Source organism: Leptinotarsa decemlineata, unplaced genomic scaffold (assembly GCF_025532065.1).
Source record: "Leptinotarsa decemlineata unplaced genomic scaffold, Ldec_3_MD MMD2_tig00026340_RagTag_RagTag, whole genome shotgun sequence".
NCBI classification, from domain to species: Eukaryota; Metazoa; Arthropoda; class Insecta; order Coleoptera; family Chrysomelidae; genus Leptinotarsa; species Leptinotarsa decemlineata.
The window spans coordinates 9,716,663-9,743,425 of NW_027412694.1; the positions used below are offsets into that span (position 1 = coordinate 9,716,663).

The 26,763-nt window shown below is 35.4% G+C and overlaps 1 protein-coding gene and 1 long non-coding RNA gene across 9 annotated transcripts in view; one reads left to right on the forward strand and one right to left on the reverse strand.

Annotated features, from left to right (window-relative positions):
- Positions 1-26,763, reverse strand: part of LOC111504626 (glycoprotein 3-alpha-L-fucosyltransferase A) — a 98,798-nt gene that overhangs the window by 31,593 nt on the left and 40,442 nt on the right. For 7 of the 8 annotated variants that reach the window (XM_074183535.1, XM_074183536.1, XM_074183534.1 and 4 more), the window contains exons 2-3: positions 14,883-15,260; positions 11,502-11,701 (exon numbers count right to left, since the gene is read on the reverse strand). In XM_074183535.1, coding sequence (XP_074039636.1) covers positions 11,502-11,701; positions 14,883-15,240 — 558 coding nt within the window. In that variant the 5' untranslated portion in view covers positions 15,241-15,260. Of the gene's footprint in view, positions 1-11,501; positions 11,702-14,882; positions 15,261-22,847; positions 22,976-26,763 lie in introns of those variants that run through there. The other variant, XM_074183539.1, reaches the window with a different exon arrangement.
- On the forward strand, positions 2,440-4,861 carry LOC141485896 (uncharacterized). The gene is made up of 2 exons (XR_012467520.1): positions 2,440-2,540; positions 4,635-4,861. It is a non-coding gene; the product is annotated as an uncharacterized lncRNA (long non-coding RNA).

Sequence of the window (26,763 nt, forward strand, 5' to 3'; positions counted from 1 at the left end):
AATATGATATAGCATTTGTGATCAACAAGATGTTGGTTCTGAATACGACCCTGGCCAATTCTTAGGATTTTCAATAGCACGTGCGTAGGGCATGTCACTGTTTACATCCACTCTATCTTGGATTTGAATTTGCTTTAGATAGGCTAAAAAGATGGTTTCGCTGAAATTTCCCGATTTTTTTGGTAACAATTCAATTGAAGCTCTTTTTGCAGCCTCTTCAATATCGTCGGGAACACACAATTCCTCAATATTGTTCTTCATTATGCAAGACATTGAACACCAGCAAGAACTTTAAATGTGACTTTAAATAAAACGCTTGAGCTGTAAACAATACTGTTTGTTGGTCAGTGAGTGCATAAATGTGACTGGATTCTTATTTCATAAAGAAACATAAAAAAACCAAATATGTAATTAGAGTTCCCAAAAATGATAACATGCATATTATATTTCGATAAATATTGCAACTCAATAATTCGGTAATCTAAGATAAGTTCAATATCATTGAAATTATCAACATGTTAGTGAAAGCATGAACTTACAACTGTACAAAATTTTAATAAACAAATTAATCTTTGAGTTTTTATTTGCGACGAACTGACCGTGAAAGAATTCGCGAGTATGCATGAAATACCTATATAATCATTATTATTTGCTTTGAATCAAACTACGGAAACTTCCTAGCTCATTTGCATAAAAAATACATAACAGATTCTTCATTGTATGAAAGTGATCAGGTTGTAAAACTAATAATACTTTTCAATAATGGGAATAACAGAATGTTGAGAAGTGAACTGAATAATAAGCTGACAAAACAACAACATTAAATTCTCTATTACCATCACTAATAGCGTAATAAAGTTATTTATAATCCCGAACGAAAACAAAAATTTCATAGTAAATTCAGGATTCGACGCACCCTCCAGAAAAGAACATACGTCTTCATATGTGCGTATATTTTTAATCCTATCAACAATATTTACCATATCGAATGTTTCATTGGCATAAAAGTCATACTTTTTCTTATCCAAACGGATGTTTCAAAAGAAATTATTTTTTTGAATTGAAAGGGTTACATTTTTAGGAAAGAAAGTTTTTCGCTTTCTACTGCTCCATCATGATACAGAAAAATCTGGAAATCTTTCAAAGAAAGGAAGTCTGTAGAATAGTTGTTCGAAACCAATTACTCTAACATATAAATAAGAAAAAGATGGAAGGATGATTTGCAGGCTCAACCGTTTTTCGGATTTTTTACTTATTTCATTTCTTTTCAACTCATGGGTATAAATTAAAAATTACACATTGGAAAAAGTATTGCCACCAAAATGCTCGATTAAATAAAAAATGGAAAGTAAATAAAAACTTGCAATCAGGGCTTCCTGATATATCGATAACAATCCCAGACACAGACCCGATAACAAACACAGAATATCCTATGGATATCCGTTTTGTATCCATTTCAGGTCCAGAATATCCCGGTATTAAAAAGGATATTCGTTGCATACGCTTGTCCGTGAAGGACAAGCGGATGGATATCCGTCGAAGGATATCTTATGGATATCCATAGGATATATGAGAAGTAAATGCAATTTCAATAATCAAAATTTATAACCAAAATTGAATTTTGTGAATGTAATATTTGTGAAAAGAAATTTTAATACATGTAAGACCTAGTAACCCTAGTCTTTGCAGTTGGGTGTTTAGAATTGGTGAGTACATTTATTGAAATATGAAAAATCATAACCTTAAAAGTGGAATTCTCAACAAAGCTTGCAAGAAAGCGAGACTTGAAGTTTCAGAGCTAAATCATTTATTAAGTGATGTGGAGGTTGTGCCCACTTCTTGGTTACTGGACAAAAATAAGTTTAACTGGCGCCCCCTTCTAAACAAGAAAAAGTTTTACAAGCTATAAGGAAGCATGAGAACTACAAAACCTGTTGGCCACCCCATGAAATAGACATTTTTAGTATATGGTAATTGAATTTCTTTGGTTTTTCATTCTAGAGTAGAATTACAAAAATGTTATACTTTTTTAGATGATTATCTACAGGCCAGAAACAAAACATAAATAGCCGAATATAATGGCGATTTAAATTCTAACAGTGATTTGAAGTTGAAGAAAATAAGAAAAAAAATGTCACTCAATCTTCAGATGAAACGGACGAGAAATATGAAGCAAGTAGTACAAAGGAACATTTTGAACAGTATTCTTGAAGAATTGCATCATAAATTGAGTATAGAAAATCGTGGCTCAATTATCAATGTTTCAGATGAGGAAGAGCAATCACTGTTTTCAAGAACTTCTCAATTCCCAATTAATTCAGAGGAAAATTTGAAGAAATTTGAAGAATATTTGCGAGATGAAAATAATTTCAAAGGAGCTGTAAGTAATTTAAAGAAAATTTGCAATAGGAAAAGTATCTCTGTATTGATACTTTTCAGGTGAAAGAAGATCACAAATGAGTTTACTGCTACATTCAACTGGTATGGTGCAAAGAAAAAAAGAATATTTGGCGGACTGAAATTAGCTGAAGTTCTGCTCGGTGAGAAATTAATGTAGATTGGTAGATATCAGGATATAAAAATTATATAACATCCAATATAATTTTTTTTTTACAGAAATACAATAAAATTCACCTAAACATAAAACAATTCGTGAATAAACTGAATATTCATTGGAAGTTTCAACAATTTGCAACTTTTATGTGATGAAATGTATAAGTCTCAAAAGTAAAGAAGGGTTATGTAAGCTAAACATATACATTGTCACCCGTTAAAATCAAAATTGATATTACGAGTGTGCATAATATAAAATTGGAAGGTTCAAAATACATGCCAAAACTTAACCAAAGACTCAAGAATAAACATATATATTAAAGTAGAAATATTTCAATTTTTTTATGGCAATGTCAGGCACATAAATATTAATTTTCAGAAAGAAAGTTTTTGGCTTTCTACTACTCCATCTGATACAAAAAAATGGATGTATCAGATGGAGTAGTAGAAAGCCAAAAACCTTCTTTCCCAAAAATTAATCACTCCTAAAAATATAACCCTTTCAAATCAAATAAGATTCCTCATGGCTGGGATTAAATCAAATAGGTGAATGAATGTCATTACGATGTCATCGATGACATAAGCAGATCAAGCTTATTCCGTGACATTCAAAATCGTAATTCATGAATGAAGTGTGTGTATTTTCTATAATGTTATCCAATTTGGTACCGAAGAGCCTAAGGGCAAGTGTCTTAAGGCGAAACACGTGTATACCAGTTAGGGTGACAGTGTTCCATGTGAGTACAATTTATTACCATTCATTCAAAGTAGAACTCATGTGAATGATATCTGATTCTTATTCCTCCACGAATGTTCGATATACAAACTGAATAGAGAAAAGTATCTTCTGTATAATTCAGTGTTCATATAGAAGTATTTGTTTCGAAAGAATTTTTTCTTTCGTGTAATTCTGTATAATTCAGTGTTCATATAGAAGTATTTGTTTCGAAAGAATTTTTTCTTTCGTGTAATTCAATGTTTATATGAAAGTAGCTGTTTCAGGAGGACTTTCTTTCAGTTTGTGTCTGAAAGTTACTTCTTTGCATGATCTACACATCCATGTATAGAGTTACTTATTTTCAAATTGATTAATCCTCCCTTTCTTTGAAAGATTCTCTCATCCATTTTTTTTGTATCAGATGGAGTAGTAGAAAGCCAAAAACTTTCTTTCCCAAAAAATTAATCACTCCTAAAAATATAACCCTTTCAAATCAATTATTTTCAATTCCAGTTTTTTTAAAATTTGAATAAAGAAGATTCATTTTTGATTACGTCTGGTAAAATGTTAAAAGATTTTGGACTTTGAAAGAGATAATCTTGTTGATCTACTGATTCATTCATGAAAAGTGAAATATACATTTTTTTGTTGTCTGGTTGAATAACTGCGGTCTAGCCTGATCATCTCTTTTTTTCTGGTACTGTTTTTGTTACTAATTAAACAAAGTAGATTTGTCTTGCATCAAATATTTCAGTAATTTGTATAAAAGGTCACTCGGATATCGTTGGTTCTCATCAATGATGAGGCTCAAAAACATTTTTTGGGATAATCACAATAGCCTTAAGGTTATTTGAAATTGAGCATCTGTTATGATATCCAAATATTCAATTTTTTTATGGATTGAATGAAAATTCATTATTATGTATCAACATTTATGTCATAAGTAGGAAGTTCTTTTTTTTATGACTGGTGAATGGTAGGTATTTTGTTTTTGAGAAATGGATTGATAACTTTCTCAGTTTTAGTCTATAAAGCTGATTACTTCTCCATTTTTTACCATTTGCAACTGTTGTTTTTAAAAATAACATATGAATTGACATCTGGATATGATTTGCAATGATTGGATTTTTCAAACTTTTTTCAAGTTGGAAAATGATACTTTTCTACCTCTTATTCTTCCTCTAAACATTACTTTGATAAATGATTGGCAAGTAAAATGCCTTCACATTTAACAAAGTCAATTTCCAACCTATACACAGGATATATGACATTTAAAAAGAATAACGTTGGATTTTTCCACTTTCCCCTACCTTCTCAACAAATTAAAGTCGATTTCCTATCACTGATTTTATGTCTTTTGCAGCTGCATCAGAAAGAAATAATCTCGCAACTATTAACAAAGAAGTTGATGAAGCAATAAAAAAATGGCTAAGAAGAGCCAGAGAACGCCATACTTCAGAAGCAAATAAATTATAAATATATTTTTTTTATATGTTAACAAATATGTTGAGTTTATTTTGATTTGTTTTGAGAGTGACCAGTATTATGTTGTTTTGAATTCATTCTAACAAATATATGTTTTAATTAATAGGAATTTTGTTTTATTCTATGAAAATAAGCGACGTCCTTAATGAACGTTCTATGGATATCCATGATGGATATCCTATGGAAGTCGAAGTCAGTATTATCTGAACATCCTATGGATATCCATATCAAATATCTATTGGACGTCCATGACGGATATCCAATGGAAGTCTAAGTCAGTATCATCCGAACATCCTATGTATATCCATATCGAATATCCTTTGGACGTCCATGATGGATATCCTATGGAAGTCCAACTTAGTGGCCTCTGAACATCCAATGGATATCCATAGGCTATACGTTGGACATGAAACGGATATTTTATGGATATACGTAATATCCGAGAAGGACATCCACTGTATATCCACTGGACATCCGTGTGTTTATTGGGATATTATTATGTTTGCGCAAGCATTTTCATAATTGAGTAACTTATTATTTTACGCGGTTTTTGTAAATTCCTTCATAGTGAAAATCATACAATAATGATTATCAATGATTATCAGTCAACAACATCAACTCATAATATATTTCAAAACTCTTTTGAAACCTTTCAGGAAAGTTGAAAAATAAATTTATAAAAATGCTATAAATAATTTTTTCAGTTCTGAAGACTGAGACAGATTTTGGCCTTCGAAACGTTGAGTTATCTGTGCAATTCTCAGTTCTTTTTTAAATACGAAAAATTATGGAATACGCCAAGTTGAAAATTCATGAATTTACGCAGTAACGTATCCGGGTAAACTAGAAGTTTGCTCCATGAAAGGCAGAACTCCAACCTCTGGCGTAGAATATTTGCGAAACAAAAAATGTTCCCAAATACCAGAGAACTGTCACACAATAGTTGTATTGAATGATCTGAATTGTGTGCAATTTACAAGGTAGTTTCAAAAGTTATGTCTGTTTTAACATGCTTTAAATCATTATTTGTAACTCTCCTTTTCATATCCGAATTTGTATTTGACAGAATTATCGACATTTTTGCTTGATCTCTTCGCGGGCAGATGGCGCTGTACGTAGCCTCCTGGATATAATTCGAATTCATTTTACATGTATTTCTTCATTTGAAAAAAGTATTTTTTTATTAACACGCACCTGCTGCCTTCCTTGGGCTTGGTAGCTGATTTTCAGGCTCGCTCTCCGGAATCGGAAAATATCGATAGTCATTTTTCTAAACATAATACGGCTAAATATAGTTTAAAAAGACTAAAAAACACGCTTTTATAGCATACCAAACTAAAAAATTAAAAATAAATATAGTTTAGAAAACTAAAAAACACGCTTTTGAAGAACTGAAAAGTTAAAAATATTTTTTTTAATAAACTTTAAACAATAACGAACGAAAAATACTGGTATTATTGTGAAAAAAGCGTGGGCGCTTTGTGCCATATTTTTTGTATATCAAGCGCCCGTCGCTTTTTTCACAATAATAATAGTATTTTTCGTTCGTTATTGTTTTAAGCTTATTTTAAAAATATATTCATAACTTTTCAGTTCGATGTTCTTCAAATGCGTGTTTTTTAGTTTTTTAAACTATATTTTTATTACCTAGTATATTTTGAACTGTAATATCTCAGTGAATACGTATTCAATTTTAGAAATAAGCACCACTTGAATCAGTTCACTTTTGTCAACGTAACATAAGTCGACTAATGTCGGCAGCAAGAAAATTGTTTTCTCGAGATTTAATGAAGTCGATGATGACATTTTTGTCTGGCCCTGATTGGCAAAGGTTCTACCCGTGAGAAACTTATTGAATTGCTTGAAAATCTGCTATTCGGTTGGCGAGAGGCTGATAAGTATTGTGGATAAGGCGGACTTCGACGCTCACTTTGTTTAATTTTCATATGGTGATTTGTGAAACATGCGGACGGGGGTTGTCTTGGAGCAGTAATGAAACCCTCATGTTAACCAGTTCCGGCTGCTGCTGATGCAATTTTCGGTACTCTTCGTCGATTTTCTCACAACAGGACTGTGCTGTGATGGTTTGGCCCAGTTGCAGAAAGTTATAGTGAATGACGCTAGCCGCTGACCACCAGACAGGAACCATGGTCTTCTTTGATTGGTTTTCGCCTTTGGGAAGTGCCTGGGTAACTCAACGGTGTCCAACCACTATCCTGAATGTCTCCTGTTGTCGTAGAGGATCTACTTTTAATCACACGTGAGGATCCGTTCCAAAAAGGATCGTTTTGGTCGCGCAAAAGTAAAAATGAACAGACCTCCAAGCGTGACAATTTCTACCGATCATCCAAATCATGTGGCACCAACTTTTCGAGCTTGTTGCCCTTTCCAATACGTTTTAAACCGTCAACAACCACGTGGGAGCTGACGCCTAGTTCTTCTGCCATCCCACCCACCGTTTGTGATGGGTCAGTTCCCACCAGAGTCCTTAAATCCTCGTCCTGGATTACTGTAGGTCGATCACTTCGGGGCTCATCTTTAAGGCCGAAATCTCTGAAACGAAATATCGCAAACCAACGTCGAACAGTGCGTTCATTTACATCCTCATTGCCAAATGTCTGGTTGATTTTTCGGTCTGCTTCGGCAACGCTCTGGTTCAATTGGAATTCGTAAAGATATATTGACCGAAAATCGATTAAGGACATCATCTAGTAATAAGCTGTGAAAAAGCAAAAAAAATTTAATTTGGAAAAAATGGACAGCATCAATGTATAGAGTACAAAATTCTCTATCGATTAGTATACACCACAACCCAGTAGAATACATATCTATTGAGATATGGAGCTACATAAACACATGCCATTAAAACGGACAAAACTTTTGAAACAACCTAATACAACTGGTAAATATTATTTATGGGAATTCCCTTTACCCTTCAATTGAAATTTTATCCCTTATTTGGTTTCCACCATCTCCCCTCATATTTTCGAATGGTAATATTCAGAGCAAGCAGCCGTGAAATCATATCATTGGGTGAGTTACGTTGATGATATGTTCGTACTATGGAAGGATGCTGATGAGAAACAGTTTTTTTTTAAATTTAGGTCGTTTATAATCTGAAACTTGTTAATCAATTTGGTACTGAAGAGCCTTAGGGCAAGTGTCTTACGGCGAAACATCGATGTATACCAGTGAAGATGACAGTGTTCCATGCAAGTACAACTTGCTACCATTCATTTAAAGTAGAACTCATGTGAATGATATTTGATTTTATTCCACAACGAATGTTTGAAATACAAACTGAGTAGAGAAAAGTATCTTCTGTGTAATTCAGTGTTCATATAGAAATATTTGTTTCGAAAGAATTTTTTATATGGAAGTAATTGTTTCAGGAGGACTTTCTTTCAGTTTGTGTCTGAAAGTTACTTCTTTGCATGATCTACACATCCATGTATAGAGTTACTTATTTTCAAATTGATTACTTCCTTCCTTTCTTTGGAAGATTCCCTCATCTTTTTGTTTGTATCAAGATGGAGTAGTAGAAAGCCAAAAACTTTGTTTTTCAATAAGTATTCATTCACTTTCTCAAGATTGCTAACAGTAAATATACATGTACATATAGAAATGAACAGTGAACAAATAAAATACATCTTACGAGGCAAAATGATCTGTCCGTGTGTAATGAATGAGAAAACTGAATCTGACATTGAATGAGATTCATGCAATAAATTAAGTACTAAGATATAAATTCAAAATAGCTACATTTGATAAGAATATAAATAAATAAAACCAATCAATCTATTGAAATGAGTACTACATACAGATAAGAATATAACTTTAAACTGGACATATTTGAACAGAATATGAAGAATCAAAATAAACTAATGTATTGAATGGGTACTAAGTATGGCTAAAAACATAACTTTGAACTGGACACATGTGGACATAATATAAATAAATTAAATAATCAATGAATATAGAGATTTCAATTATGGTTCCAGACTACAAACAAATCAATAGGTACACAATATATATCCACAATCGTGGAAGTAAGTATTTAAATTTATATTTGTTTATGTATCTCTGCTCGTGGTATATTCTTGACAAATAATTTAATCTTTGTTATACATTTTTTGAGATTTGATTCGCATCTTGAATTTTCAGGAAGAAAACTGTAGAGTTTTAGTCCTAAATACCGGAAGGATTTCTGCCCAACTGATTTGAGCATTAAAGGTATGACGATACTATGATTCCGGCGTATAGCATATTTAAGGTGATAAGTAGTTAATTCTTTCTTGTTTTTATGTTGTACAGCAGTAATATTTATAAAAGATAGCTGTCTGGGATCAAATATTCCAGATTTTGAATAAAGTAAAAAAGGAATAATCAATTGACGGACACCTGAATGGAATTTATTATAATTTTTTGAACCAAAAGTCTCAGGAGTTTCTTCGTCTCAATCCCTCAAAAAAAATATATTATTCAGTCCACGAACGCTGAATATGTAATATTGAATGATATAACTGCAGCACCAAAGAAAAGTTCAAGTTCAGAAACTGTTTTTTAATCAATGATTTAATCCAAATTTTACAATAAAAAAATAATTAAATTTCACCAATAATTTTTGACCAGATAAATTGATATCTAATCAATACTTCATTTACTATAAGGATATAGTATAAGCCCTAATGTATAAATAAAAATATGTGTGGTGAAAAAGCTAGACGAGATTAGTATTGATAACGGTAACTGATAAGACGGTATGTCTTGTAACAAGATTTTTCTACGGTACTTGCAAACTGAACTGAATTTTGTGATACGCGGTAAGACGTTATGTCTTGTTACTCTCGTATGCACACTGAATTTTATTTTCACTTGGTCCTATCCCAAAATGTCTTCTTAAGAGAGGGGAATTTTTCAGGATGGGCGGGAATTATTGTCAAGTCACGTAGTCCCCGAACAACTTGGAAAAAGGGTGCTTAGGTCGAAATTTGGCAAACAGAGAAACTAGTTAGGATTGTAGATAATAGTTGCCATAATTTCAAAAAGATAATAATGTAAAGAAACGTCACGTTAACCTTATAAATCTCGGTATTTGAACCCAAATAATATACTCATAAAGAAATAAAAAATAGACGGTCTTGAGAAAGTTAACAAGAGAAGTATAGGCTTTTTATTGAGGTTTGAGTTGCAAATTTACTCATCGTGAACAAATATCAATAACGTGAAATTTCCAATTTCAAATACTTAAAGGGAAATGAACACAATAAACACTTTGAGATTACAATTCGACCCAAGGGTTAAAAATGTTAAATAAAAAAATTATACAATCCTTAAAATGATGTAAAAAAGACTGATACGTTTGAACATACTTCCCCCGTTGAGAGGCTACGATAAATAACTTAATATCTCTAATTTTTTGTTTCACAATCGAGAGTTGCCATAGGTAATATCGCGATACGTTTGACACAACACCATCTGCGCCAGGATAACACTCGATGATTCTGCCCATTACCCATTGAGCTGGTGGTACATTATCTTCACGTAATAGAACGACAGAGTCCTGCACAATTTTGGACCCGAGTTTTTTCCACCGGGTCCAAGTGTTGTTTAACCATTTGGAGATGTTTCAATGAGACAATTGGTTGTTAGAGTTTTTCGAATAGTAATAATTCGGCAAGTTGGTCAAAGAGTCACCTACTAAAAAGTGGCCAGGAGAAAGAGCGATAGAATCGATAGGATCAGAGGAAATAGCGGTCAATGGTCGAGAATTTAATATACCTTCTATCTCAATAATTAAGGTATTGAATTGCTCATATGTGAACAACCCATCATGCCTTGCGACCTTGAATAAATGTCTTTTAAAACTTTTGGCAGCAGCTTCTCATAATACACTGACGTGCGCAGCCTGTGGAGGGCTGAAATGCCATTGTAATCCTTTATCCAGTCAGGAAGCCTTGGATTTGGTTTTGTGCCTTGAGTTCATTTTCATTATCTATGAACTCCTTGAATATGTTATTGGCCCCAATAAAATTTGTGCCGTTATCGCTGTAGATATATTGACATAAACTACGACGAAAGATGAATCTCCGTAAGGCTGACAAAAAACCATCTGAGGCGAGGTCGGTGACGGTAAGGTATACAATTACAGCGACATACGCCTTTATTGACGATCGGTTGCGGATATTTTTTTGCTTCAATTGAAATGGTCCGCAATAATCAACAATATTCACACGAACATGTGGAAGATTACTCATGATATGATTAGAAGCTGGAGGATTGGCTCGGAAACACTCGCAACATTGTCTTATGATTTTGTATACTAGCTACGCCTGTCAATGATCCATACGACGTATGGTATACAGAAACATCACTTGAAAGATATCAAAATGGATAAAAATATCACATAATCATATCATCATTCAAGGCGTACCAAACAGAAATGCTAGTTCATCAGATCCCAAAGTCACCGAACTCAATGTGCATACTCCTTCTCATCTATAATTGAATACATTTTCGGCATGTTCCATTCAACCTTCAAGGTTTCGAGTTTCAATATGATAGAATAGGATGATGGTGCAAGAAGAATATTTTAAAGAAATATTACTTGACATTCATTCTCTCGGTTAGCAACATGATCGTGTGTCGTATCTATTGCATTTTGTTTCTTTTCGGTGTAAGTAAGTGGTTACCTTTTCAAAAAGAAATTTATTGTTGTTGTTCAAAAGAATTTTCATTTGATTACCTGTTTGGAGGGTCTTGGTACTCCTGGGTGTATGACATGATCTTTGTACAAAATAGCATCAGCATCTGTAGCTTTACTTCTATCATCAGTAAGAGAACATCTGCTGACGGGACACCCATGAAAAGAAGCTGACCCAGACTTTTGACCCCATGCACCCAGACCGTTGTAAGCGAGGATCACTTTCTCGGGACTGTCGTATCCTGAAAACAAAAGTATAATTTATTATCTTGTGGAACGGGTCTCAATAAGGTGTAAAGAAGCTGATTCATTGAACCGTTTTTGTTTTTAATGAAAACTCAGTTGAACGAATGGACCAAAACTGGAAATCGATTTGTTCTTGATTTTTCTCGAATGGAACTCCCTATATTTTGCATGAACCTCCCGAAGATCACCCTCCAGGTGGTTTGAAAAGTTTCCGACTTCAACATCAATATAGCAGCACTCGAAAATGAAAGCTTGTGAATTTCGTTGTTCATCTGTTGAGAGTTTCTCACCAAAGTTTCAGCAATTTTGGACGCCCAGTTGTTATGTAACAGTCCTTTGAATTGATGTTAGTGTGAGTATTTTTATGAAAATGGACAAAATCGAGTATCGAGCTGTCCTTGAATATTTGCTTTTTGAAAGTCAATACGCCTAAGCAAATCAAAGATGAGTGGGATTCTGTGTATGGATACTCTGCACCATTATTAATAACAATGAAATTTTGGGCAATTGGAGTTGAACGTTACCGTAAAAAGGCTAATTGCACACACACCAAATTTGGACGGCCGATTTTAGGTCGTCCAAATTCCAATAGTGAACCACATGTGGAAACGGGATGGCACACACGCCGACCGGTGATCGGCGACGTTCACAATCGGTGTGTGCAATTAACCTTACACGACCGCCGAATCAAAGTGAGAGGGAGATAGAAGAGGTTATGAACATGGCAAAAGAACGTGTTTGTGACTTATCAAGTCAACAAGGTGTGAGATATCTGTCCGCACGTTGGGTGCCGCGTTTGCTCACGTTAGACCAAAAACGTTTTCGAATGAACATTTCCAACGCTCTGTTGGCGCAGTTTAGGCGCGATATTACTGTAGATGAATCTTGGATACACCATTATACGTCCGAAATAAAAATACAGTCCAAACAGTGGACTGCAAAGGGGTAACCGGCACCAAAGAAGCAAAAACTGTTTTATCGGCTGGGAAATTTACAGAGATATGATCAGATAATTGAAATAATTGAAATGAATAAATAAAAGACATACAATACGTACAAGAAAACATATATAGGCGGACTAATGATATGGGATCGTGTCGGAGTGAGCATGTTTCTGATTTGAAACATTTTGAATGTATCATTGACCAAGTAGAAGCAGTGACTCAGAAGAAATTCCTTCAAGGGTTTCTTGAATTTCACGGTACTCAGTTTTTTCGAATCCTCAGATAGAACATTATAAAGCTTATAATCTAAAGATTTTTTTAAATATATTCAGACGATTTGAGTATATATTTGAGTATATATTGTTCGCATTCCTTGTATCATAATTATGGATATCCAAATTCATAACTCATATGTGGATAAAACAGAGAGAAGTATGTCTTCTTCAATGTACTACTACTTGTTATGATTTTCAATTGACGAAGAATGAAAATGAATGTGGACAATTTATAAAAAAAATCAATATGTGAATTCCAAGATAGGCCATTGTCTGAGAAAAGTCCAAGTATTTCAACAGTCTCTTGTTCAGATCTGCGAGTTGCTTTGAGAAAAGTAGCATTTGTGTTTTATCACTATTCAATTCAAGTTTGTTCATTGCAAACCAATGGTCAGATCTCTCCCTTACCTCTTCATGCATTTTTTTCAGGTCCGTCATATTTTCTTCTGAATATATAAAATTAGTATAATCAGCAAAACTGACCGGATTGCAGTTGTCCATATATTTATTGAGGTCATTGACATATATAATGAATAATAAAGGTCCCAACACTGATCCTTGAGGAATACCGTGTGTGACAAGTTTTAACTCTCATCTATTATTGTTCAAAGGTATTCCGCGTATTTCATAATGATTCAACTTTTCTATTAAGATACCTGGCAGACAAACACCTGGCTGGACATTCCGCTGAATCAACTGCAGAGAAATTCTATGACTAGATGGAATTATATTTGTTTGGTCATGATACTCAGACGGTTCACACCATTCTGAAGAGACCATGCCCGGTATTGATGATGGGGCAATCACCCCGAAACCGGTCTATCGGTTGAAGACGTTGCACAGGTGACTGATGGTTTTACTTCAATTCTCTGCGCGGCATTAGCTGAGTGAGTTGTTGTTTTTCCGTTGGGTATCTGCCACACAATCTGCCACACATCTGCCACATAATCAGAAATGATTATTATATAACGAAATTAATTAGCTCCCTAACTATATTATTAAAGGGGAGCTGTTGGGAGGTAGGTTGCACTATATCGTTTACTTGAACTATACCTTACTCGATTGGTTAATAGTTAGTAGAAAAAGTTTGTTAACCAATGACAAACTCAGTTCCTGGACAGCAGGTGAATTTTTTAATATGAATTAAATTATCAGTATCACGTTGGTCGTTCAACAGGCAACCCGAACGTTGGAAACGTTTATTTCCAGAGACTCCAGCAGCATCTACGTGAAATATGTCGTATATGTCGTATAATTCTCATTCTAGTCTTTCAATAAACTCGATCTAAATAATATGCCTTTATACCTAAATAATATACGTAATACGCGCGCCTAGAAAACAAACGTAGCCGCTCTCTGTCTCACGCACGCGAAGCGCAGAACTGCCGAATTTCACTTTTGTTTTGTTTTGTCTGTGATTCATAGATTTTATTGGTTATCGTTAATTGTAATTTTTTAAAGTTAAAGAATGAGATAACTGACTCGCAATTTTATTTGTTTTCAATCGAATATTTAAAAATAAAAGTGTATGTGTATGGTGCAGCATTTAGTACCTATAATGGCGCGGCGGCGATACGAAGTTCCCCAGGTCAGCTAGTTCTGATATAAATATAATATAAAAGTAGCTTGGTATGTCATTAAAAAAGCTGGAACATCCACGGGAATTTTAAAAATCCGGCGTCCCTGTTCAGTGCTGAAATCGATGTCGTTCTTCAAAAGGTGGCACGCATAGGTGGAATTGGTTTTCTTCAGTTCAAAACTTCTTTTATGTTCGAAGACTTTCGTTTTGAAATTTCTTGTCCTACATACACTTTTGGGTATGATCCGCATGTTAGTTTATAGACACCTGATCTGTTATCCTTGTCTATGTGTGACTTGTCGTTCTTTATACATCTACATAAGTTTTCTTAAATATTCTCTCTCATAAGTCAATGACTCAGAAAATATATGTTTCTTACCTTGATAGTCTTCGGGTACATACATCAACTGATCGACCACTCTATCCCCATCGGCCTGATCCGGGAACAACCTCGATGGACCCTTGTGTTCGCCTGGAAACTCGCTTCCTCCTGTCATGAACCATGGTTTCCCTTGCTGATGGTTGGTAATCGATTCGGCTTCATCGAGATTAACCGAAACTTCGGCACTCGGAGCCGAAGACGCGCCGATCTCATCCGAAACTTTTTCCTTCTCCTGTTGTTCAGTCGTCTCCACGTGTAGCCATGGTAACCGGCCCTGGAAGGAGAAGAGGATCGAGACGGTGAAGAAGAAGAGGATGAGGAGGAAGAGTCTTCGCGCCGACAGTCGGGGGGGCATTTTCAGGGATACTCCATTACCTGAAAAGGATAGGTACAATTTATCCAAATCAATTCGTTTCATGAAATTTCTATAAGTCTTTTAGGAAAGAAAGTTTTTGGATTTCTTCTACTCCATTTCGATACAAAACAAATGTGGGAATCTTCAAAAGAAGGAAAGGAAGCAATCAATATCAAACCCTTTCAATTATCTATGAATTATTATCGAAACAGTTATGATACGGTGAAATCAAAGGTAATGAACTCATAAACCGAAATAAATGAGTAATTGTTGTTAACATTTGCCTTGTAATTAACTGAAGAGTTCTCGTCGCCAACGGATAAGTGTGAAAGACGGAAGAGAAAGGGGCTGAGAATCGGCCCTCTGCAGCAACTTCCATAAGACTATCAAAATATAATCAAAAAAGTTTAATATGTATATTCAACTCTCCAAGAAACATTGGCTGTTTATAACAGGGAAATTCAAACGCAAATTGTTTATAAAACATATAAACATGTTCAAAGATAAATTGTCAAAAGTGAAAATACAAATATTTTTATCATATTTATATTTTTTCAAAAGTACTTTGAATTTAAGAGCAAATTTTATGTTTTCAAACATGACTGGCAGTTTATTATAAATTATTACACCATTTCGCAACGTTTTCCAATTTTCGTTTTTGGTTTGCTTGGATGTAATTCCTGAAATATTCTCGTGTGATATGTATCTGTATCTGTAGAGTAGGTAGGGTGAGTGTAGGCCCACAGCACTTAGGCCACATGTGATCTATTGTACATCCCCCCAAGGAGTTGTCTTCCTAGGTCATCGCCCATCCTGTCCTTTCCAGGAAGGTGGACATGTCTCTGGGAGACGTCTCCTTTATATCGGCAGGTGTAGGCCAAGACTAACCGAACACACACTCTCTTATTGACAATAACTCGGGACATTCACATAGGACGTGCCTGACAGTTTTATCTTCCTGTTCACACATCCTTCATAGAGGTGTGTCCACTAGCTCCATATTGTGGAGGTGTTTCCGTAGTTGATAGTGGCCAGTCAGAAATCCTACTGTTAAGCGTAGATTTTTTTCTGGTCTTCGCCAGATATTTCTTCGGCGCCAGCTTCCCAGGGTCACCAAGGGTGATCCTGACAAGATTGCATCTTTTGATTTCATCCCATCTCTTTAGAGATTGAGTATGGGTGTGACGTATTGCTAGTTCCGCAATTGTCGAAGTCATCAGGCCTTAGGTGGCACTAAGTTCTTAAATTCTCAGTCCAGCAGCTTCCTTGGCTGAAGAGTCGACAATGCGATTACCTTTACTCCTGTCGTGTCACTTAAGCCACCTCAGGATGATGTTATTATCTACCGAAGCTTTGGCTAAATCTTGGTGGCACCAAGGGTGATCATGGCAAGATTGCATCCTTTGATTTCATCTCATTTCTTTAGGGATTCAGTATGGGTGTGACGTATTGCTAGTTCCGCAATTGTCGAAGTCACCAGGCTTTAGATGCCACTGGCTTCTTAAATTCTTAGTCCAGCCGCTTCCTTGGCTGAAGAGTCTGCAATGCGATTACCTTCACTCCTGTCGTGTCTTTCAATCCACCTCAGGATGATGTTATTATCTACCGAAGCTTTGGCTAAATCTTGGTGGCACTCTAGTACTAGCCCTGAGGTAACAGGTAGTCTGTTCAAGGCTAATAGGGCTTGTCTGCTAATAGTGCAGATTGTTGTGTTTTTGCCAGAAATTATTTTCCGTTTGTGGCGATTGAGATACCAACCAGTTCTGTTTGAATCACGCTGGTATTTTTTCCCATTCCCCACTTGATCCTTAGGCTTAGTAATCTGTAATACCTCCACATCCTGGGCCTACTTTGGCCCAGGCTGTGTTCTGTTTTATTTGTATTTTGTAGGGTTTATTAATTCTCATGTGATAGTTATAAATGAAATTATTTTCAGTGAATTTTAACTTCTGTATTCTTTATTTATAATGGCGAGGTGAATGAAGGAACAAGTTGCCAATTGATGAAGTGAATCCAAAATCAACAACCTTCTCGGTTAATATACATTTTCAGTTGGCTCTAATGGAGGTTGGATAGATTTATTCTGAAATTTTTTCAATGGTTTAGGAATTTCGGTATTCGCAGATCGCAGTACCTATGGAAATTAAATATTTTAATCGCGAATATATGAAACTACAATGAATGTTAATCAAATATTTGCGATCAATATGATTTCGTATTTTATAAAGGAATAGCGAACCGCCTCGGATCCGCACGGGTGCAATGCAGATACTAAATATACATATAAACGTATGCTAATCATAAAGAGCTATAAAGCGAAGCGTAGCCTTCGACGCGCTATTTATAGGCACGCACCGCCGCCCCCCGGCCGGTTCCGTCGCAACCGCTATATCCCTGCATTTTAAATATGTAATATAGGGGAGACCGGGGTTGGTTGGGCACAGGGTTGGTTGGTCGAATCGTAAAATTTCGGAATCCGTTCGGTTAACACCAGCGTTGCTCGCATCTATCGGAAGGTGTTTGAATATGCGCCAGTTGAAGACAGTTATCGTTGATGTGTGGGCGTTTTTTAGGTTTGCTTGGTGCACGTGGTTTTGTCACCTGTAAGTAAATTTTTATGAGTTTGAAATATTTGCAATATCAGTTTTATTGCTTTTTCGATAACAACAGAGTATATATAGTAAGAAAATTTGCATTTTTGTCAATACTCACCAAATATAAAACTTTGATTTATGATATTTCAACATTCAGTTTTGGCATTTCTAACGTAAAAAAATGCATTGGGGATGGTTGGTACAAACTGCAAGGGGCTGGTTGGAACAGTGTATCAAGCAACCCCAGGGGCTAGCTTTAGGTTTTTTTTTTGTTTTGCTACTAGCTGGCTTTTTCAGGAAACCTTCATTAAAATGCGTACGTTTAAAAGAAAATCGGAAAGAGGCAAAACATCCCCGGATATTATGCTACGGGCGGTCAGAGCCGTAAAATTGGACGGCAATCTCTAAAATCTGCTGCCAGTGACTTCGAAATTCCATTCAACACATCAAGAAGATATTGCTTCAAGTTTACACTAGAGGAACTGCAATCAGAAAGAGAAATGCCTTCAACAGTTGTTGGATACTTTAAAAATAGACAGGTAGGTTTTTAAAAAATTAACTTGATGAACTAGTTTATAGTAAAATTTTTGGTTTTAGATTTTCACCAAGCTTCAAGAGTCCAATCTCATAGATTACATAAAAAAACTGCCGATATTTACTATGGTCTTACGTCCAAAGAAGTGAAAAGATTAGCTTATTTATATGCAACCTTTTTGCACCTGACGGTTCCAAATAGCTGGAATAAAAATGAGATGGCAGGCCCCGACTGGTTTACATAATTTTTGAAACGAAATGCTGAATTGGCTATAAGGACACCTGAAGCCACCAGTTTGTCTAGCTAGAGCCACGAGCTTCAATAAAACAAATGTAGACAGATTTTTTCAGCAATCTAGAAATTGTTCTTGAAATGTATAACTTTAGTCCTGTGGACATCTGGAATTTGGACAAAACAGGGATTACTACAGTTCAGGGAAGAGTTACTTCGGCAGAGCGCGGTACGCTTGTAACTTTGGCGTGTGCTGTTTCTACTGCTCGAAATACTGTGCCACCTTTTTTCATAGAATAGAATAGAATAGAATATTTATTTACCAATATTTGATACAATAGTGTATATTTGGCACGTCACTTAAATATCACACACAAATAATATCACAAATGTCACAAATAAATGTAGAGTCATGTAACAAAATGAATAAAAACTGAATCATCACATTTTCACACATGAACATATTTACAAATATGATTGTATAATATAACTTATACTTGTCAATTTCACAAAAAAACAGGTGTATATGAGACAAAACAAAATATTTGTCAGGTGTTTATGGGATAAAACAAAATACTTACACTACACAAAAAGTTTACACAATGAGGAAATAGTTTAGATTCGTCATTCCTCCTATTTTCCCTTTGACAGGTCATTTATTTCTATTTATAAACTCATCTATACTATAAAAAGCATTCGGCATCAAATATTTTTTTATTTCATTTCTAAATGAAGATAACGTCATTTCTTTCATAGGCTGAGGAACACAGTTATGTTCATTTTAAGCCCCATTTTCTCAGAGATGCCACGCCTGGAAGCGATGGTGCCAATCTATCAGGCTGGGTGAAAGAAGTTCATTTTATACAATATATCCAACTGTTTATTCAATACTCCAAGGCGTCTAAAGAAAACCCTCTCCTGCTTTTGATATACAACCACGATTCGCATTATCTCCCGAAGCGCTAAACATCTGCAAAGATCACGGCATAACAGTGTTATCCTTTCCGCCTCACTGTAGCCATAAGCTCCAACCTCTGTATCGCAATGTGTATGGACCGTTAAAGAAGTATGTCAATAGTGCTTGTGATTCTTGGATGACCAATCGTCCGGGTGCATCGATGACTATTTATAACATACCCAGTATTGTTCGTACTGCACTACCATTAGCGACAACTCCAAACAACATTACAGCTGGATTCCAGATTTCCTGAATATATCCATTTCGGTCGATAGCCAAGCGGTTCGGCGTGGGTGCTTTGTTCACTCACTCGAATTGACTGCCGTGTTGGTCGGTGGTTCAAGCCCTAGCCTGAACGATCGATCTTCACTTGCTATCGTCCAACCCGTTAAAAGGTAAGACCTTGTTAATCCTTAGCTCGCACAAGTTTCGACTTCTGAGGGTTGTCGTTCGTAGGGGTGCGACAGCTGGTTAACGAAAAAAACAGAACAGAACAGAACAGAATAGGGATATTTTTCCCGCTGCTTATGTTACAGATAGACCAGCTCCTGAACAAGATATGCAAGATATTGAGCAAAACGTAAATCCTGGTGAAGTATTGAGAGTTAAAGCAAATCTACCTGAACTTGGTCAAATCACACTCATCGAAGAGGCTTTAAACCGTGTCGACAACCCCTTGCCAGACCAAGAGACTAATCCCAACGAAGACATGCAACAAACTGGACCAAGCAGAATTGCAGAAAGTTAGATGCCCACGCCCCAGAATTCTCAGTGTCTCCAGTCATATAACAAGGTAGCAACATATTGTTTTTCAGATCGCGAAAATTTGAAGCCGTTTCCAGAAGCCGCAGAAAGGAAAGTGCAACGGGGTCGCACAAAAAGAAAATCTGAAATCTTGACAGATGCGCCTATTAAAGATGCATTAGAAGAACAAAAAAAAAAGAAAATAAAACGAGATCGATGAAAAAACAGTTCTTCTGCAAAACCAAAAAGAACACAAAAAAACAAGCAAATGCGAAGAATTCAAAAATTAAAGACGATTCAAGCAGTGATGAACCTTCTGCCTGCTTTGCGTTGAACCCTGGGCACATAAAAAATGTGCAGATGCGGGCTTGTTCTACGTTTGTCATAATTGTGATTCGGATGGTTCTGACTAGATTATTCACTTTTTTAACGGATAGGTACCGTGTTTTTCTATTATAATTTTTCTGCAGGCTGATTCTTACATAATAAAATAAAAACAATAATCATTTTCTTAGTTTTTGTTGCTTGGTACACTTGCATCCTTAAGTAAAAAATTAAATTCTGAATTTAGGATAGGTCCAAACATTATGTAATTTGAAATTTATACAAACAAAACAACACTAATCTGGAAATCAAATGTATTTTCTCACTATCTATCAATAAAAAAATTAGAGGGGCTTCAATTTGAAAAGCGTACTAACCAGCCCCGGTCTCCCCTACTCGAAAATATTCATCTAAATTACATGCTGTAGAGGGCCATATTGATCGATATTGAATGCACAATGTATTTAAGGCACTTTAATGAATGAGGATGAATGCTATATTGCTTAAAATGGGGGAAGGAAGACGAGGATCGAGACGGTGGAGAAGTAGGAGGAAGAGTCTTCGGGCCGACAATCGGGGGTGCATTTTCAGGAATACTCCATTGCCGGAAAAAGATACATACAATTGATCAAAAGCAATTCGTTTCATAAAATTACTATAACGCATTATCGAAACAGTTCTAATACAGTAGTGGATATCAAAAAGAATGAATTCATAAACCGAAATAAATGAGTATTTGTTGTTAACATTTTCCTCGAGTTTATAATTTTGCCTATCATAAAAAAGAGCTAAGAAATTATATAATACTTATCTTAATATTTCTGGCTAAAATTTGCCTCCCTCTTCACAAATGAATAAAATTCAAGTTTATACGCAGTTTTTTCCTTCCCTATTATGAATATTGTACAATTTCTTAGCTCTTTTTTGGTAAGGCTGAAACCATCCAGATTTCTACAACAATTTCCATATTCTCCAGATTATGGTAGGTGAAACTACCCAAAGAAGAAACATTAAGTTCCTCATTGTTTTACCCAATTTTCACTATTTTATATAATCAGAAACCTTCTAAAGCGATGACCAAAATTATTTACTTCGTTCAAACAACAGGTATGACATATGAAAAATTCAGTTTCCGTGGCTTTCTCCAGAAAAATTATTTGTATAATTATTGATATAACATTAGTAGGTATGCCTTATATTTGCAAAATAACTATGGCACCAACGTGAAAGAGAAGTACCTATTCGTGAATCGCTGAAGTTTGGAATGTCCGTGATTTGAAGGGATGAAAAACCGTTAAGTTGACTGTTATTTTTGTTTTGCTAATATTGTTGGCATCAAATGCAATCGCAAGTAAAATTGATGTATCAATAACAGTGTTACACAACGTGGAAGGCAATGAGGCTGCTGACTCCTATGCAAAGGAGGGTGCTGCAATTAGCTTCATCGGACCAGAACCTGTCATTGGCAGTGCTCTAGGTTTTGCCAAACAAACATTCAACATATGGATGGTAAGAATATTTGAAGACTTCTGGCAAAATTTTTCAGGATTAGCTCACTCCAAGGCGTTCGTTCACCCTTTGAAGCTTGAAATCAAACAGTTGTTAGACTACAGTAGGAATGAACTACGATGTCTATCAGGCATTCTTACAGGTCACTGTCGTCTGAAGCATCCTATGCAGAGACTCGGACTGTCGGAAGACAGTGTGTCGCCTCTGTTTGGAGAATGATGAAACAGCAGAGCATATACTTTGTGCATGCCTCGCTGCGGACCGAATCATGTTTTCAGAGTTTGATAGAACCAGAGATCTACCATCTGACCTAAAAGATCACTCACCATATAAACTAATCGGCTTCGTCAAGATGCTGGTTTATTTTGGTCGAATTTGAATAAGTGAGAGCCACAATATACCCTTGCGGGTAGCGGTGAAGACTCGAATAGGGCCACCCACTTTTGACATAACCTAACCTAACAGTGTTACAAGTGGTGACGAATATAATAAAAAAAAGTCGTTAAATCTCGAACACATTGTTGTTTCTCTTCGTAATTTAAAGTAATAATGAAACTTTTATTGGTTGAGTTAGCAATACCGAGTATAGACTCATCCTCTATGCATACACAGTTATAACAATGATGATAATCCCTATTTATGAATACGAGAATATGAGACAGATATCAAACAAACGATCCAGTCACTAAAAAAATATGTCGCAATCATTTACCTGAATTTAGTGAACATCTTGAAACACAATTGCGATGATTTCAGATTATGATTATGATTTGGCCAATAAAATCGACAATCTTTATTTTCCCAACCATGCCCCAAAAAGTCAGGTTGTATCACAACTGTCATTTGAATGTTGGATTTTATCTGATAAAAACATGCAAATCTTCTTGGGTAAATAGATAAGTTTAAACAGGATATGTTGCAAATAAAAGTAATATTTGGTTAAAAGGTAATCTCCAGTACAAATAAAATACTCACAATTCTCATTTTTTTATTCCCCAAGGAAATACGGGGTGACCGAAACGGAGACTTCTATTTTTTTTAAATAGGAGAGACTCAAGATCCATCAGAATTCGAATTATGAATTTTTTTTAAGTTCCTATGTGGATTCTCGATCTGGCTTGAATATTTTTTTTCAAGAGAACTTGTAAGCATACCTTAAAATTACAGTAAGTTACAAAAGTAATATTGATTTGAGGTTAATTGAGATGTTATGATGAATAATGCAAATAAAGATAACACATAGATACGTGGTAGGAGAGAATCATGAAAAATGGGAAGTAAAACTCTTTCTATGTTTTTTTACCACTTTCATTTGTAACTGATTTGTTACTATAGGGAAATTAAGGATATGCTCTGGTTTCCAAAAAAAAATTATCACCCTATATAAATGAAAAGTAAAAACGAAATCTCTGGCGTGGAATCAATCCAAAACAATCCACGCTTTCACACACGAGAATAACTACAAAATCTTGATGAGCTTTTCAGCAACCACTCATTTCAAAGACTAGACTGAATTCAATTTAGTTCATCTCCTGATTAAGCCAACTTGGTTAGTGAAACGAGCAAGTGTTTCAGTTCTTTTTGTGACAGCTATGATTATTTTGGTCCCTGAATACTTTGGTGACATTTTTTCCAATGACTTGACTGAGAGTAAGAACATAATAAGCAATGATTATATTTAGCTAACAAAACACTATCTTTTGAAATTTCCATTTTCGTAACTTTGAACGCTGAATGTTGTTCTGGAAGTTCATAGTTTCGTGAAATATTTAAAATTTTCTTGGAGTTGGAGAATATTTTTTAACGATTTTCAATTCAAAGTTGGGAATTTAATTCAACTTTGTCTTATTCGATCGTGAACTTTTTAGTCGATGAATATTTTTGCGTTCTACTGTAATTTTATGCATTAAAGAACAATTTATAATGAATTGGTTTAGGCTTTCGCGGCCGAGATTTTCAGTGTTACTATCTTCATTCGGGTTTGAGGACCGTCGTAGTTTAGAACTACATCCTAACGTTTCGCCAACACGATGATGATTCACCGATGACTTATGAGTCATCGGTGCCACTCATGCTGGCCAAAGGTTAGGATGCGGTTCCAAATTACGACGGCCTCCAAAACCGATTGAAGACAGTAACACTGAATTCATAATGAACAAGTCTTAGGCAAAATACCAGAGAAAACTCCTCTCGAAACAAAAATAAAAAATATGTAAGCCAGTCTGGTCGGAAATTCTCATAGAAAAATTGAAGAATACATATCTGAAGAACATTCATGGGGTAATTCCCATAAGTCTTGAGATCTTCTCTCAAAAAAAATGGGCGTCTGCGCTTAGGCCACTCTGTATATGAACGTTATATTAGCCGAATTTCATATTTCATGTGCCATAAATCCAATCCAAATTTAGTTTTCTTCTCAGGCAAATTTGAATTTGCTCATTAGGTAAAATACAAAATTTCAGCAATAAAAAAGTGTCAGTCATTCTCCAAAATTCATGGATTTAACAAAATAAAAAAAGTGGATTTTTGAACGTTACCAAAGGAAGTAAGGTGAGGCGGAGCAAATGCAGAAATGATAAAATTTCATGAATTGGTAATGAATTTTGCTTTCGAAAATAAAAATCTAGTGACCGAGTTCGGAACTACTATATACATACCAGCTTTGACTCATCCACCAGGGAGCGGCAACATCACTAGTATCTCCTAACACTAAGGGAATCCAGAGATAGTATTGTATTTTGGTTCTGGTGTGGAAAAGGTTGTGCACAATATTCTGATGAAATGATTTTCCACTACACTTATTTTGCTGATTTTCTAAATACAACACCTGGGCTAAGAAAGAAAACGCGTATTTTTTTGCCGCTCTAGCATTTCAATGTCATTTTTGTAGAACGATGTGTCTTTTGCTACAAAATAGGCCTCAGTTTCAACAATAACCTCTTTATTTGAGCAAAAATTTTTCGCTGTGAGTATTTTTGAGGTCTACGAACAGTCAGTAGTCGCTGGGAACCATATCTGGCAAATATGGTATATACCGGAGCAATTTGCCCATTTGCAAGTTTGTCATCGTTTTCATTGATTTGTGACGATGTGTATTATCTTGATGAAGAAGCACTGTCTTTTTTTTAAATGGGGTCGTTTTTCCGCGTTTCGAACTTCAAACGCTCCAATAACGCTTTATGAAATTGACTGTTGATGAAATTTCCCTTTTCAAGATAGTCGATGTATATTACACCACGCACATCACAAAATATCGAGGCCACAGCCTTTCCAGCCGATCGTTGTCCTTTTGGGCGCTTTGGATGAGGCTCACCAGTTGCTCCGTGGATCCATGTTTCATCCTTTGTAACATTTCCCGTTTGTTGTGCTTAAACGTGGTAACACACTGCCCAGAATCATTATCATTAGGACATTCTTGTTTTTCGTCAACAGTGAGCACGCGCGGCACCCACTTTGAACAGAACTTTCTCATAGTCAAATGCTCATACAATGACATTCTTGTTTTTTGTCAACAGTGAGCACGCGCGGCACCCACTTTGAACAGAGCTTTCTCATAGTCAAATGCTCATACAATATAAAGCCAACACGTTTTTTTGATACCACCTTTGAAGTTAGCAAATCAACGTTAATTGTTGTTTCTGATGTAATGGAGTTATTATAACATTTTTCAAGCCATTGCTTCACTTGAACGTCAAGAAGCAGTGTAAAATCAAAACACGAAATTGTGTTTGATCCATTATTTTGAAAATAGCAAAAGAAGTGTCACTCTTAGCAAAATAACTCATAAACTTATGAGTATAATGTCATGAAACTTCAACAGCTTTCTTTTGAAGGTTAGTACTGTTTCGAAAAAGCGGTGAATACATAGCGCCATCTATGTGTTAAACCCGAAACTTTTCAACCCATGTAGTGAATATGTTGATTTTGACTCATGTGATAACTGTTCACTGAAAAAGTTGATCATGCAAAGAGAATACCGAAGTAGTAAAGGAGAAATGAAACATAAAATAACAGAAATAATGTTTTTAACCTCAGAATGTATATGTAGGGAATTGTGATTTCAAAATTTTGGTGAACATGCGAAGTATATTTCAAAAGCTGACTTTATTTATGATTGTATAATGCTCTTACGCTTATGATAAAATGACTTTCACGATGTGATATTTCGGTGATGAGAAATAGGTATAATGACCAGGGCCGAATTTAAGGGGGCAGGTGGAGCTACTGCCACGTGGCCTCCATAAGAAAGAGCCCCCACAATGAAGATTACAAAAATATCCAAGTTCCAACGGGTCATCAACTTTTACGTTTTTCCTCCCAAACAGTTTTTTTTTGCATTTTTACTCAGAATACTTGCACAAACATAATAATATTGGTTTCGACATATCAAAAACCCCTGAATGCAAGTATGAATTCACTATCAATTTTTTATTTGATCGAGCACTTCAATGGCCATACTTTTTTCAATGAGTAATTTGTAATATGTACCCATCAGTTGAATAGGAATAAAATAAGTGAAAAAAAATCCAAAAATTCATTAATAATTAGGGGTATCCACTCATTCGTTGCCCCAGGGCCTCTAGACTTCCAAATCCAGCCCTTATATCTTATTCCAAAACATCGATGTC